The sequence below is a fragment of the Chiroxiphia lanceolata genome, chromosome 17 (assembly GCF_009829145.1).
Source record: "Chiroxiphia lanceolata isolate bChiLan1 chromosome 17, bChiLan1.pri, whole genome shotgun sequence".
In the NCBI taxonomy this organism is placed as follows: Eukaryota; Metazoa; Chordata; class Aves; order Passeriformes; family Pipridae; genus Chiroxiphia; species Chiroxiphia lanceolata.
This window is the reverse complement of record NC_045653.1, coordinates 13,668,098-13,684,222: the sequence shown is the minus strand read 5'-3', so window position 1 is coordinate 13,684,222 and position 16,125 is coordinate 13,668,098. Positions and strand designations below refer to the sequence as shown.

The 16,125-nt window shown below is 45.1% G+C and overlaps 1 protein-coding gene across 2 annotated transcripts in view; it reads right to left on the bottom strand.

The window, feature by feature from the left end:
- Positions 1 to 3,197: 3,197 nt before the first annotated feature.
- Positions 3,198 to 16,125, bottom strand: part of STK4 (serine/threonine kinase 4) — a 45,261-nt gene continuing 32,333 nt past the window's right edge. For both annotated transcript variants that reach the window (XM_032704946.1, XM_032704947.1), the window contains exon 11: positions 3,198 to 6,365. In XM_032704946.1, the coding sequence (XP_032560837.1) occupies positions 6,207 to 6,365 (159 nt within the window). In that variant the 3' untranslated portion in view covers positions 3,198 to 6,206. The remainder of the gene's footprint in view (positions 6,366 to 16,125) is intronic.

Below are 16,125 nucleotides of genomic sequence, written 5' to 3'. Positions count from 1 at the left end.
AACAGTGACAGTGACAGTGTCCTTGTGCTTGGACCACTGGTGTCATCCTGGCTGGAGCAGTTTGGATAACCCACCTCCTTGAGGCTCAAGGAATGGGGCATTCCTGGGGTGCAAGGGAATGGGTTGGAGCTGGTGGGCTCTGGGAAAAGCCACACAGGGAGCCAGGCATCACAGCTGGGAGGGAGAGAATCCTGATGCTGGGTGTGGCCTCAGATGCTCTGAAATGAGCAGGGCATCTCTCTCTAGGCTGTTGCTCTGCAAGGGCTGGCTGGGGAGGGCAGGACTTACCACTGCTCTTCCTGTGTCAGGTGCATTCCTCTGCTGGGTGTGACAGGAGCCAGGGGTAAAAATAGAATTTAATCTCTATTCCTTTGAGAGCTTTTCCATTAAAAAAATAAAAATCTACAAGCTGCTGATCTTTCCAAGGGAAAAGCTCCCCTGCCTTGGGGGCTATAAGCAAGGCAGGACATCCCCCCTGGGGCAGCAGCTCTCGGAGGGGGCTGCTGCAGAAGAGCTCCAAGCTCGGGTTTGGGAAAGCCACGAGAGATGTTTTCTTTTTTTAGCCTCCTGCACTCTGTTGAAGACATTAGGATTTGTATGGCTCTGAGTAACTGCACTAGGAAAATCCTCCCACTGCTGTGCAGGCAGATCTAGCAGAGCTGGAGTTCTGCAGAGCAGGGAAGAGCCGGGTGCAGGAAGGTGCCCAGCAGCAGTGGGTGATCACAGCCCACGCTCTGCAGAGACACGTCTGTGCAGCAACGGGGCTGCCAGCACGGGGCTGACTTACTATTTCTAAGGCAAGGAGGAAACTCGTGTTCTTTTGCTAATCCCTAATCAGTTTTCCTGAGTGGCTGCGTTTTCATTTGGTACAGTGGGTAAATCAATTACACACTTTATCAGGTTATTCCTACAAAGCTGCTTTCCACATTCACAAAATGATTGATGAAAGCACGACTCTCTTGCCTCCAGGGAATGGTGATTAAGGAGTGACCTTATTAAGCTGTTTAATGCAGCCGAGAATTAGACAACTCTCCTCAAAGAGACAAAGTAAACTTCATTACTTCTGTTTGAAACTTCTTTTCCTTTGCCAGCTCTAAGCACTGTGACTACCCTGAGCACGGTCTGTGCACTTGGGAGATTTTAAAGGGTTTGATCTGTAGGAAGGGAAGACTCCTCACTGACAGCGTTTCTGGGATCTCTCCTGCTCACAGGTTCCTACAGCCCTGCTGACCTCAGTAAAAATCCAAGCTTAGTGCCTGAGCACACTGCTTGACGTGTTAAATCAGTGTTACTGCTATCTGCTGAACTGTGTAAGGAGATTAGTAAAGACAAACAGTGCAGTAGTTCTATTTTTTTTGTTTTACAAAATAATGCTAAAACACTTCCTCCTGGTAGAGGTTTATCTGAACCACAGCTGTTAACTTAGTTATAGGAAACACAATAGTCTCAAGGCTTCCATTCTAAGTGCCTGAGAAAGCCAAAAGAACAGCCTTGAAGGCACGGAATTGAATTAACTAAATATGCCTAGACAGGTCACACCATTTCAGGGAATGAAAACCACAGGTCAGATGTGCAGGGAGGTACAAAACCAGTGATGTTCACATCATCTGCATGTTCACACCCACACCTCAAGTCTGGTGAGAGCAGAGGGGGAAAACTGCCCCGTGCCTTTTTCAAGACCATCCCCTCTGTGGTGAAGGAGTGGTGGTCCAGAGCTTGTGAGCCCCTCGGGCTGAGGAAAGTCCACCCCACCCTCAGCTCAGCCACCTGACGCCTGTGCAGAGGTAAGAGGCTGCTGTGCTGCTCTCACCACTCAGGATGGGACTCAGGGACTCTGGGCTTCCTCCGCTTCCAGCGCTCTGTTGATTTGAACAGTGGCAACCTAGAGGGGAGCAGAACAGACTGTCCTTCAGAGCTGGAACTGAACTGTTTTAAACTTTATAAACACGTTGGCTACCTTCCTGGGCTCTTAAATTAAAGGACAATTAACTTTCAGTCTAGAAAGAGATGATGGTTGTTTCCCGGTTTGACCCTTCAAAATTTTGCCAGAGTGATTAGCGCAACGAAAAGCTGTCAGCGCTCGAGGCAGGGCTGTCAGCCAATGCTCAGAGCATTTATCCAAGCTCAGACTCCCCTGGCCTGTGCACAGGAGGAAATGGGACAAAATGAGGGTGTAGGAAATGAGTAGCTGGGCATACAGGACACTGGCACAGCAGCCCCTGTCCTTTAGTATTGATTATTCTTAATAACTGCTGATCCTACAGGTTTAGTGGAGAGTTGACTTTTCCCATTAATCGGGGAGAAAAACCTGGCTAAACATCAGTCCCAGCTCACAGGTACCTGCCAGTGTTGGTTCTGTTTCTTATATGCAGTTAATACTTGTGCAGCAGGTGCAGTGCTGCCAGCAGGGAGGGAGCACATGAACACTCCCCTGGTATGGCAGCACTGGGAACACAACCCTCCCTTTGTTATGGGGCTCCACAATATCCTGGTAACACTGCTGAGGATATGGGAGAGCTCCAGGCTTTCCCAGTTACTAGAAATGCCTGCAGCCTCCCTCCCTTTCACTTCCACGCTCCTTCCGAGCATTTAAAAGCTCACATCTACTTTGTTTCTTCTGGGATTGCTAACCAAAGCTGACTCCTGAATGAATTCTGTCTCTGCTCCCGTTAGTCATCCCCCCAGGACAGATTTAGTAACTGCTCAGGGAAACCACGTCGAAGCCAACAGTTCACCATTGGAAGGCAGCACCCACTCACTGTCAGCTTCATCTTTTTCTGAGCTAGAAAGCTCAAAGTGAGCCAGAATTGGGAGTGAGCCTCCAGCCTCACCTGTTGTGTAGGAAGGTGGATAAATTGATATGTACCTAGTCCCAAACCTGACTGCAGGCTCAGGGAAGCTGCTGTAGAGACAGCAAAGACCTACAGCAGAGTTCAGCATCCCCATTTGCCAGAGCAACACGTGGGGCAAATGACTCTCCTGCATGAGTGGGGCTCCAGGCAGGGCTGCCCGTGCTCCTCACTGTGGGGAACTGCCTGTTCCAAAATGTTTATCTGATGTGTTTACTGCCTGTGTTCCTGAAAGCTTGCACTCTCCTCCAGAATGTTGCATAACACTGGCTGACTAGAGGTACACCATGTTAAAGTTCATCCTCATAACCAATAACACACCAAAGTATTTTAATGCACAAACGTGAGTCATGACTCTACCTGATGCTTTCAGGTAGGGACAGTTTATTTGCCCCTTTGAACAAATAAGGCAAGATATTTGAGAAAGATCAAATAAAATCTCCTGTATCAAACTGAGAGGAATGCAATAAAAGTTACTATTTCATACATATACAAACTAAAGACCCAACACTATTATATACAAACAGCCAGATCTTACAAAATAGCATTTCAAGTCAGCAGTTTATGCCAGTGTCGCTAATTTCTTTGTTACAAAAAAGTTAAAGCTACAAACTTCACATTTGTAAGTCTCGCATGACTGACATCATCAGTATCTCTGGGTTTTAGAAGCAAAGAGAACAGTTTGTCCAGAACCCTTTCAGCAATGCAGATGGATCCAAGAAGCACACAAATGTAGCTTCACAATTAAACAAGTTTTTCTGCTTAAAAACTTTGTCAGAACAGCCTTCCCTTATGTCACCAGCCTTGGTCTTAGTCTGGAGTGCTAAGAATTCACTCTGAGGAGTGAACAGGTCCTGTCCTTCCAGACCCTCTTACAAAGGGACCAAAAAAGGGAAATATTTTCTCTAACAGACTGAAAATCAGTGAAGAGAAAATAATTCCTCTGCATTACAGCTCTAAGTGCAAGAAACATCATTAAGTCTCAGCCACTGCAAGCATTTAAGAAAGGTTCAAAGACAGTTAAGCCATTGGACCAGTTTTACTTATTTTGGTTCATTTGCTATATTTTAAGACAATCGCGTCAGCAAAGCAGAGTATTTCAAGAGTGCTTACATTCAGTTACAGCAGTCACAGGTTGCATATTCTGTAAATAGACACCACCTCGTGGTGTTTCAACTAAAACTTGGGGGTTCTAATGCCCTCTGATCACTACAAAGTTACCTACACAGTGCAGAAGTAAAACTCCTCCCAGCAGAGCCCGTTTGATCCACGCAGGCAGTGCAGAGTTTACCACGTCACATGTCTGTGTGTCCATCACACCAGAGCTGCTGGGCCAGATCCATCCCAGTGACTAATACAAGATCCAGCACTGAGCAGAGAACTCCCTAAGTTGGGGGAGTTTCTTTGATGCAAAGGATGCTCACGGATATTGCTCATAACAAACACAAGATCAGGGCAAAGAGTATTGCACAGATTCCAACGAGCACGGTATGAGCCCTGATGTTCCCCAATACCTGAGGCTATCAAATTGCTGGTTATCCCAGGATGTACTCCTCCTTCAGCCCCCTACATACACTGCTTACTGCCTCTCCCTTTTCCTTAGGGACAGCTTGCTGATCTCCAAAACTGCCGTGACCCCAATGCATAACAAACAGAGACAAACTGATGCAACCAGAGCTGCAGAGGGTAAGAATGGCTTGGTTCCTTTCACAGCTATGGAGCAGACCTGTCAGCAAAGCCAAGAGTCTGCTCTAAGGGGAAAACAAGAGCCCACAGAGGCACGAAATGAACACTTCACCTCTCTTGCAGCACTTGATCCAGGAGACACTGCTGTTTTATTATCTAGGTGATGTACCAAGGCCTGTTTCAGAAGATCGACAGGGAAACTGTTCCCTCTATCAGAGCAAAATGAAAATAAATTGGTAGAAATACTTGCTCTGTCCAAACAATTCATCATATGCTGGGAACATCTAAAGCTACACAGCTCTGCTGTTACAGCTGACAGGGCAGAGGCACTGCTCAGTCTTTGCCCTGCAAAGAGGCTCTTTGCTGCTTCTGTTTTCCTCTCCCCTCTCTGGTGTGAGCTGATTGCACCATCCCCACAGCGATTGTACACGCTGGGGCATCGCCACTGATTGACCTTTACTGGGCAGGAACAGCAGGGAAATGAAAAAAAATACAACCTACCAACACAGGAGCATCCAGAGGAACTGGAAGAGACTGAACCTCTTCCAGCAGGACATCAGTAGTTGTCTTCTCATCCAGATCAACTCCCCTTTTGCTCCACCACCATAAATGCACATCTTTGTTAATTCAACAGTCTTTACTTCCAGTTCAACTCTCCTGATGTGCTAAACCTTGCAGAAATGTGAAGGATTGTGAAACCAAATTTTTATTCAAGTGTCTAAAGATGTAAATTTGAAATGAAGCCTATAAAATATTTCACAAGCTGTGGAGATTTTTTAAGTCCTCTCAGACACAGCTGAAGTACCCAGTTCCTGAGAGTATTCCTTCCACCCATTCAAGTGCTGTTTCCTTTCCTCAGCACTCCATTGTCAGCACGGTCTCTCTGAAGGACATTTCCAGACAGACAGACAAAGGGGAATCAGATCACTGACTGGTTTTTGGTTTTAAATGGGTGTGGATTTTAAATGACAGAACGTAATTTCTTATGGAGGCACAACATGCTTTATCTACTCATATAAATTCATAAAGGACACAAAAAGAGGACAAAACTGAGGTCTGGAAGAAACCACACTTGCTTAAAGCACATAGTGTAAGGCATGGGGCTTATTACAGGCTTTTTAAAAACTGAGATTTAAGTTTCTTTCAAAAGGCTGGAACAGTGTGTACAAGTTCTCACCTGCTCTCTTCAGTGACCTAAAACTTATCAGTACCTTAACAGTAGAGACAGTTAACAGCTTGAAATTGAGTCTGTGCATTCACAAAGAAAAACAAACCCAAAAAACCCACAAAAGATGCAGCCGTTAAATACCACAATCCATATTCACTGAAACCAAAATGGACTCCTGAAAGTTCAGCTGAAAAGACAGTGAGCCAACTTTCATTAGCCTATTCCTACCTGTTCCTCTGGTTTAAAAACAATCCTCCTAAAAAACAGTAACAGAACTCCTTTGCAGTAATGTGTTAAATACCTGCCTAACATGAAAACACAACCACCAGGATCCTCCAGGTCACGGCATTCCTGAGTTCACAAAGGTGCTATGGAAAAATAAACGAGCAGAAGGATTGCCCTCTATTTCGCTAGCATATTTCAATAGAAATCAATCTGTTCAGTAGTCATAAAAGCAAGGAGCTGATTGTTTGGGGCTGGAAGAACATTCTATCCCCCGTGGCTCAGAAGTTCTGCTGCCGCCGCTTCTTGGCTTCGATGGCGTCGAGGATCGGCTGCCGCTTGGACTGGTACTTCTGCCGGATCTCCTCAATCTCCTGCTCCATCATGGGGTCCAGGGCCGAGAGCCTCCTCTGGAGCTCATCCACACTCCACGTCTTCAGCTGAGCAGGAGACAAAAGAAGAACAGACAACGGTGTCAGCGTGGCCACCACCCCCAGGTCTGCAGGGATCACGCTGCCCGTCGGGCGGGCACAGCGCACCTTCCAGCAGGAAAAGTGGGAGAGTTCTGCTCCAGGCTGCTGCTCTCACTGAGACTGGCACGAGCCTGGGGACACTGGGCTGCTTCTGCTCATTTTACAGGTACATTACATGCTCTGTTTAGTGGCAGTGTGAGCGTATAAACAACCAGTGAAATGTTTCCCCCGCTGAGTTGCTTTTCTAACGCTTCATTTTGCAGGCTTAGAACAGAAATACTGCACTGAGATGGAAGGGGAGCAAAGTTCTCTTCCCCTCCCCTTTCCTTGCATCTAAACTTCCTTCTGCTAAATGACAAAAGGAGACAGAGGGGAACAGAAATCAAAAAATACCATTGACAAAAGTCGCATTTGAATAAAAAATCACTTCTGTACAATCAGGCTGAAGCTCAATCAGGGTGAGGATTCAGACAGGAATCCCAGAGCACAAGCACACACACCAGGTCTCTTTGGGTCAGCCTCGTACTGATAAAGTATGCAAGTACAATTTGTGTTTTCCTGCACGTGTGAAGATGTCAGACTACTCTGGACAAGCTCCCTCTCCCTGAATTCCCTCTCTGCCTGACCTTAGTTTAACTGGCTCTCTTGTCCACGCCAATTTGCTGAGAACTGGAACAGAAGAGTTTTACTGTGTGATCAGAGATGCCAAGTGTGGCCTGGACAGTCTAGATTGTCCACAGCTACAGCCTTTATGTAACATTATAATATTATAACCTGTGGAACAGACAGGATTTTAGGACAACGTTAAAATATATGGACACTGGAAGTGCTTCGAATGTTCACTTAAGCACGAGCCCTTTTCCCATCCAAAACCAAGCGACCATCAGAAACACACAGGAGATGCTGTTTTACAGCCACTGCAGCAGGACAGGGATGACTGTGCAGCACCTGCCAGCAGTGATGCCATCCACTGCTGTGGATGCTAAGAACATGCAAAATAATTTGGGGATTTTTGTGCACAAAGAACTGTCAATTTTTTGACTTTCAACAAATGTCATAATTGAGTGACTTATCTTTTTATTTCAGCTACATGCAAGTGGTGCTGTCCTGGTTTAGCTGTTAATTAGTCAGCTGTCGTGGTTATTCTTCAAACCACTTCTGAACCAAAATGCTCAGTGAAATGTTTGCTGCCTACTACAAGGCAACAAATGAAAGTTTAATGGCAGTTTGCATCAGTCCTTAAAAATAATACTAAGATACAGAAATCTTGATCCCTCTTCCTGAGATGGTTTCTAGAAATCTGCTAGCTGATTTCTCACATGGTCTTTTGAAGTTCTTTAGCATATTCTAAAGATCTCTCCTAGTTGCATTTACAGGATCATGAATTCACTTTAATCATCCAGGCACACGTGAAACACAACCTTTCTGCTGAGGATATACAGTCTTTGGGCCTCTCCAATCAGGCAACTGTTCATTAGAAAGACAAAGCACTTCCTCTGCAAAGATATACATTATTTATACGCATTAATGCAACTTTACTAGGCAGCAGTTTAAGTTGATGCATGGCACCAGTTGCCTTTTCACACTAATTTATTATGGAGCAGGTAATTATTCAACATTCCCCTTCCTCACAGTCCAGGGAATTGAAAAGTCAAATGAAAATGCAAAACAGAAGAAAATATTAATTCAAGTACTGAACACATACTGAGCAGCTACAGTGGAGCAAAGGGCTGTCAGCTCCCCCAGTGTATCCAGTGCTGGACTGCTGAAAGAGAGCACTGGAACAGATCTAAAACACCTTGATCAAGGCTTAAGCCAACTATCAGATGTCAGAAATTGTCACAGGGCTGCAATCTTCCAGAGATGCCCTTTGAGCCTTCTCCACCACCTCCCAAAGTGCTGGGGGCTGCTTACAGCCAGAAACAAAGTGCCAGAGCTGGCAGAGCAGAGGGCAGGGCAGATGTACAGCGATGGTCTCTGCATCTGAGAAGGTGGCAGTAAGAAAATACTGCCCTGCTGCTGCTCCTGAACCCGATGGAGCATCTTGGGACACCCTCGTGGGTACTGACACACAGAGTCTTCCTGCTGCCGGAGAGAACTGCCTGCCAAGGGACACAACGGCTGTGACAGCTCCCGGGACTGTGTTTGTCAGGACAGATGGCTAACAGCATGGGAGATGCTGGAGTACTGCTAAGTCTGGAGTGGGCAAAAGCCCACAGATACATATTAATATGAGCAAACTGGGAAGTGTGTTCCCTGCGCAGACGCGCTGACGCAGAGCAAAGCTGCTACTTCGGGAGCCTGATCACGGGTTAACCAGCACAGGGGTGGTGGGAGAAGGAAGGGAGGTAAGGCAAGGCACTGCAAAAATCTGGGAGCTCAGGAACATCTTGTGTGCAGTGCTCTGTGCTGGTGAGGATGAACTAACCACAGAGCCTTCCCCTGGAAGAACGGCAGCCTGGCTGTGAGTGCCACGCTGGTCCTGAAAGAGGCAGAGAAGCCAAAGGGCAGCCCTGGGAAAGGTCCAGAACGTGACTGCTCAGCCCAGATGAGCTGAGAAGAGACTGACAGCATCCAGTGGCTAATGAGAGCCACCCACCCATGCAGTGCAGAGGACAGCCAGCCCTCTGCTCCTGCCCTGCTTCAGGCTGTGAAGCATCAGCCCGGGGACCTGGGCTAGGCGATTACTCAGCTCGTCCTTCCACTCACACACACGTCTCTAGAATTAAAAAAAAAAGAAAAGAAAGAGAACTGTTTCAAATGTGATGGCCTCCATTTCACTTTGCTGCGTGGCAGTTCACTGCAAGCCAATGCCACAGACAGACCTTCTGCCAGAAATGAAGTTTCAGACTCCAGGATCTCTGTCTCTCAGTGGAACACTCCCGGGACACTGACATTATTCTCTTCGTGAAACGCCAGGAGCAAAATAAGACAAGAAGGACAAGGACAGCATCTCATGACAGACAGTTACTCGGGGTAAAGTCTCAGTGCTGAGCAGCTGCAATTAGAGCTGGTTTTAGCCACGGGCTCAGTCCCACTCCTCTCCTCACTTCTCAGCAATTCCTCCGCTGTAAGAAGTCGAAGTGTCTCTGTAAAAGCTGTCTATTTTTGTCCACGCTAATCAAATACCTAAGACAAACTTTTAAAGGAAGGAATCTCATTTCAAATGTAAAGACAGATATAAAATACTTGTTCTAAGGTTGGTCAAACACATCTATCAAAACGGAGAGGAGGCAGTGCAGTGAAACCATTCCAGCAAGGTTGTATGTGCAGAAAGCTGATTTTTAACCATTTGATGAACAGTTGTATTTTCACTCAAGGTTTTGAGAATGACCCTAACTCTGTAAAAATGCCCAACTGAAGACAAGTGTCAGAGGTGCAAGCGTTCACCTGAAAGCCTCTCACCCATGGCTGTGCTGTTGTTCTTCAGACACCACTGACGTCTTGTTTCAATATGCTGATGATTTCTGCCGCATAATTCAGAAGGACATACATAATTATATCCTCTGGAAGGACATAACCTACAGCCTTCCCATGCATGCACAGTAATGATGGATAAACCAGGAACACATCATTTGAAATACAGTTTCTTCCTCAAGGAGAAGACTTGTAAGCTATTCATGACATTCCTTTGTCAGCATTTCAGACAGATTTGCAGACAAACTACCCCAATGAATAATGTTCAACTCAGCAAACTGCTTCTGAGTTGCCATCCTTTCAAATCAGCATTTAAGAACAGGGGGAAAAAAAAACCCAAACACTTGCAATCCTTAGAGTCAGGTAAAGTGTCACAGCAACATGATATTCTACTGAATGCAAATGAACCTAAGCAGCAAAAGGAGAATAAATAAAAGCCACAGGTTCGATATTCAAGGGCACCATGATCTGAACTTTATACTGCTCTGTCCTAAGCAGGAAGCAGCCTAAAACTCTGCCACAGTACTTTTAAACAGACCGTGCCAGATTTCTTATTTACACAAAACAAAAAAGTCTGTTGTAAAATACAAAGCCTGGAGAATTAACTCAGCCCCTGCCCCGTCCCCACAAAAAACTCAAACAAAAATCCCAAACAGTAAAAACTTTTTGATTTATCACAGGTTCTCTTGGGACCCGTAGTCTTTACCCTGAAGAGCACCCCATGCTGGTTTTCCCACAGCAAGGTCTGTAGCTTGACCAGTTTGGGACTCGGCACATTCCTCTGGTCCCTCAAGAGCCCTTCAGCAGCACAAGGTCACCACTGCCTGGACCAGGCTGCACTACTGACATAAATATGGTCGTCCACTAACCCCCAGGTCACTTCAGCTATCACTCTTATTTGCTCCTCTAGCAAAAACACTGCCAGCAAAATCCTCTTGCTGCATGAATTATGAGCATCAAACAGAAAGGAGCTGTTTCCCAGCAGCTTTCACACGTTTCTCCCCCAACAAAGAGTCTCAGTAAAGCTCTAGCTCACTGACTCCACAGGAATAAAAAAACATTACCTTGGGGCAAGTGGAAAGCATGTTCCTCCTGAAACTTTCTTTTTACTTGCTGACACTGAATCTGATCCCTGGATTTAGCACAAAGCCTTTTCCTTGCATGTCTGCACCGTTTCAAGCTATCTGGGCTTTGCTTTTAGATGCTGTCTTTGAAGTCCTGAAGCTTGTGCCAAACATGAACCCTCCATCCCCAGGGAGGGGATGCAGTTGTTCTACCATCACTCTTCAAACGTGCAGATGCACCCTGATTTCTGGGACAAAACTGGAATATGTATGACACTGATGAGGCGAGGTTACTCTCCTCACGGTGAAGGTATCTGAACAGCTTTGCAGAAGGAAGATATTTTCGAGTCTTGGTACTTACAGCCAGTCCTACAAATAAAATTTGGAAGTTGTTCTCTCCTTCCTCAGCCCTCTAGTCACATCCCTCGACCATAATTTCTCTGAGTTTGAACACTTGTTTTCCAGAGTATGCTCAGAGTATTTTCTGAATATCCTCCCACTGTTACCCCCAGTGGCTTTTTGGAAAGGAAACACCCAGCTGCAGCAATCGCTCTCTCTCTGCCTTTCACCCAGATATTCCAGGTGGCATTTACTGCTCAACACAACTTGATGTCAAACTTTTAAGTTTTAAATAGCCTTTAGAAAAACGGGCTTTAGCAATTATCACTTCATAAGGGGCAGTGGGAGTTTGAAGACTAAAATACAGAAGTAATAAAATTGCAGCTTCCCACGCTACACAGGGAAATAAATTCTTAGTAGAAAAGATATGAGCTAGATGGGAACTAAAGAAAAAACAAATTAATTATCTATTTAGCAGAGGTTTTAATGTTATAACTTCCTCTTCTGCCTAGTTTTATGCTGCAATCTAACAGTTCTTGACTGCATGCCCAGTGATCAAAACCCCCCAAGGAAACTCATCAATCATATCAGCAGGGAGCACAACTCATCATTTACTTGTGTATATTTGGAGAGGCAAACTCTAAACATGGCTTGAGAAGGGGTTTTATCCAAACTGAGATATTCAAGCTATGCTAAACATTAAATGCCAAATAGGAATTTGCTGTTTAGAGATAATGAAAAATATTTCCACTCTAATATAGTAGCAACAGGCTACTTTGGAAAAACAAAACCAGAGTAACCAAGTGGGACTGCAACTGTATGGAAGCCCCTCACAGGAGGCTATTGATGATCACACTCCACAGCAGAAGTGGCTTTGTATCAGAGACAAGTAAAAAGGAATTCCTACACACAGTCTATTAAGTGTTCAGATGTCCTTTGGGAAGGGAGGTTCTTCACAGAAGAGACTAATTAAACTCTTGCCTCCCCTGACCTTGGCTATCAGCATGTTATCAAGATGTTTCCCTTCTGACAAAACCAAGGGCACACTTGTATTTCCTTCTCCAGGATCCTGCAGATCGGTTTGTGTATCCACCTCAACTTCTGAACTTTTCTTCTGTCACCTCCCCAAGCAGAGTTTTATTTCTGGGAGGTGCTCACCCCTCGGATACCACTTGCCATGACTATTTGTAGCAACCACCTCGGAGCAGAGCTCAGCCTGCAGCACATGGCAGCGCACGGGTGCTGCAGAGGACCACGAGCTAGGGAGAGGTGTCATCTCGAGGATTCATGAATGTGAGCTCTGACAAGTGTAAGAGCTGAGATTATTCTGGAATTAGCTTTCTGCAACTCGAAAGACTGGTTAAACACCGTATCAATTAAATGCTCGTATCAAATATACTCGGAGGGAGCACATTACTCAATAGTACTACGCACGTGTTTTGAAACCAGAAAAAAATGTATTCCATTTCTCCGGCCAAAATTAAATGTAGAAGGTGATTTCTCACGCTAAGCAGACTTCAGGTCTTGAGGATGGTGATATAAATTGGTGTTGGAATAGCATGCCATTTTTTTCCATAGCAGTTTTCCTGAAATGCTGCCTCAATACTGCTTGGCATACTTTCAATCACTGATCTAAAAATTAAGTGCCTTGTTCTCATTTATGTTTCTAGCATAAGGAAGCCTTGATGTAATATATGAGCAGGCATTAACTATTTATTCACTTTAAGTTGTCAAATGCAAAGGACACAAGAACCTAAGAACCTACAGGCACTTTCTGCCCACTTTTTTCTCATGACTGTCAGGTCCCTACAACTCCACAGATCTGCCAGGCAGTCATTCTACAGAGGGGCTGCAGTAAACCAGGATAAGCCCCTGTGCCCACACAAATACTAATTATCTTGATTTCCCCCCCTTTTAGCATCAGTACGTCAGTGAAGTTTCTCACTGTTATGAAAGCAGAGGATGAAATGCACTCACTGTGGGATTTCATGCAAGATTCAAAATACAGATATTAAACTTTCAAAGGATTTGAAAAATAAGTCTCAGCAGCACAAGCTTCTGCTTTTAATGCATCTTAATTATTTAGGCAATGTACTAGCAAAACACATCATGGGCTGCAGCATCCAGCAAAAGTCAAACCAGCACTAGGGCCAGAAATTCCCCCCAAAAAAGAACAGGATCTGTGATCAGCGCACACATGGAGACAGTGGTTTCAGGCCACCTCATCTGAACAGCACATGGCTTTCCAGAAAGAAATAACACTCCACTTCCAACCAGATCATCATTCTAGAGGTCAAGTCAGCTCAAGTCAGTGCAAGTCAAGCAGCTGAAACCATTAAATATTTAAGTGCAAGCACAGCATCACTTTTTGTGGAAGAAAAGGTGGACACTACCCCACACTCAGTGGTCCCTGGTCAAACTGGAAAATATATTTTAACAGAGAGTTATATCAGAGGAGACCCAGGGCTTCTCAGATGAGCTGTTTCTCCAGCTCTACCTTCCTTGCACAGGTGTGGAGTTTGATGGCTACTGAAAGATCTCCCTGCTACAATACCACTAAGGATCCCAATTCATTTGCCATGTAGCTCTGCTTATTTGATTAAAATACAAGGGCATGACACCAGACCATTTTATTTGTTACTATCCCTACAGAATTACTTCCACCCATAATGTTTGGTCCTGCTGGTTCAGCAAGGACCTCCCTCAAGAGTTCTTTGAGCAGAGAATTCCTGTGGGTGCTCTGGAAGAGACACACACACACTTTGGACACACAGCTGCTCCTTCACCAGCTAAGAGGCATCTTTGCTTTCTCACCCTCCCTACAGTTTGGAAGTTTCCCCCCATTCCTCGAAACCACGGAGCAGCTTCACTGTTGGCAAGATGCCAGAAAATTCCCAATATCAGAGGATCACAGCAAACATCCAGCTCTCCCTGGCTACCCAGACAGAACTGTGCAGTGATTATGCAGAGTGATTAGCCCGGAACAGGGATTGCAGAACTGTGAGAACAGCACAGCCTGCATCCCTGGGCTGCTCTGAGCCAAGAACTGCACCTCAGTAATTCTCACTGTAATCCTTAAAAGGCTCAAGAAAGTTTTGGTGTCCCAGCCAGCACAAGCACACAAACACTGCAGGCTGTCATTACCTCAGCATCGTGCTGAAGTTGTACGAAGGAAGCAAACCCATCCAAATCTCTACTCACTGATATGAGTAGTGAGTGGTCATTAAAAAAAAAAAAACCAGAGCTTTTTAAAGAAAGACCAATTCGTTTTAATCTTCTCAGCTCCAAGATTAAATTTCCTTTTTTAGCCTTAGTGTCAATTATGAGTATGAATAACACCATTCACTTCCAAAATCATCCCAAGTACTGTACACACTCAATCTAAACAAAGGGAATGACAGATTGTGTTGGTGTTGTTCTGCAGCACTGAACTTCAAAAGTCCAAACCTTAAAATCCTTTAGGGACTTAGGAAGTGGCTGACTAATCCTGCAACCACAAAGACAAGTTATCTCACTGGGTTGTTTTTTTCCCCAGTAACTGAATTACAAACCAAGATAAAAGGTCAGCCTGTCTGAACAAGCCAGCAAAAAAAAAAAGCATCACTTGCTTTTAAAAAGCACTTGCTTGCCAGAGATTTGATTAAGAATAAAGACAGCAGAGGGTTTTTTCCTTCTCTAAGTGATTATGCCTTAATTTTCTTAAGTAAGAGAACCAAAATACCTCTGAACATGCTAAAATAAATCATGTCATTGGGCTTTGAGGATCTGGCTAGCTGCACAACTCAACTGTAAAGCACACAGCTGACCAATGTGGGCTTTCCTCCCCCCCCCCCTTTTTTTTTTTTTTTGAGAAAAGCAATCTATCAGGAAATGCTGATTCCTTTAAACCAAATAAAATGTTTTTACAGATCTGAAAGGTTTAACTAAGTTCTGCCAGGAAGGGTACATGTATCTGTAATGGAGCTTCCTTCCAACCACCCCTACCCTTTCCCCCTCTCTCCCCTGCTCCTAAGGGCTCTACTTACTGAAGGATTGACACTTCCAGGGATGGAGCAGCCACAGCTTCTCTGGACAACCAGGGCCTCACCACCCTCACAGGGAAGAATTTCTTCCTAATATCTAATCTAAACCTGCTCTCTTTCAGTTTAAAGCCATTATCTCTTGTCCTATCACTCCACACCCTTGCTAAAAGTCCCTCTCCAGTTCTCCTCTCTAGCTAAGGCAAACCTCTCAGGATACCCAGGCCACTGGAAGCAGCCACAGCCAGCTGCAAATTCCATTCCTTCTCTGTACCAGCAAAACCTCAAAGAAGCCTCACCCATGATGAATCTCCTCCTTGCAAAGTCTCCTGGTGAGGTCAGCAGGCAGATTCCCAGGGATTACATGCACCAATTACACTGGCAATGAGCAACACCTGGATGTTTCTGCAGGATTTACAGGAACAGAAGAAGAGGGAGCACAAAGGCAAATGCAGCAGGTCCAGCAGTCAGAGCTGAGATAACTTTGCTTCTCCCACAGTGCATCATTTCAGGCACTTGTCCAGATGAGACCCTGCCCACTGGAAAGTATTCACAGGGGCCTGATGGAGACTTTATCCCCAGGCTCTTCACTTATGGTCCAGAGGCTTCACCTCCCACGAGGCAACCCAGAGCAGCTGTAATGGGCTCCTCAAGCAAAGAGTCTCCAAAAGGAGCCTTTTCTGCTACAGATGAGAAAAACCTAGACAAGCTTGTCTTTTTAAGCTACATTACCCTTTAAAACATTTGTACTGACAGATGAGTTGGAAGAAGATTTTAGAAGCATTTCAAATAGACCTCGTTTGAGCAGGAGTGTTCTTTCCTTAAGGGAGACACTGTGCCAAGAACACATCCAGCCTTGAAAACACATCTCAAGGCATAACAAGGCTC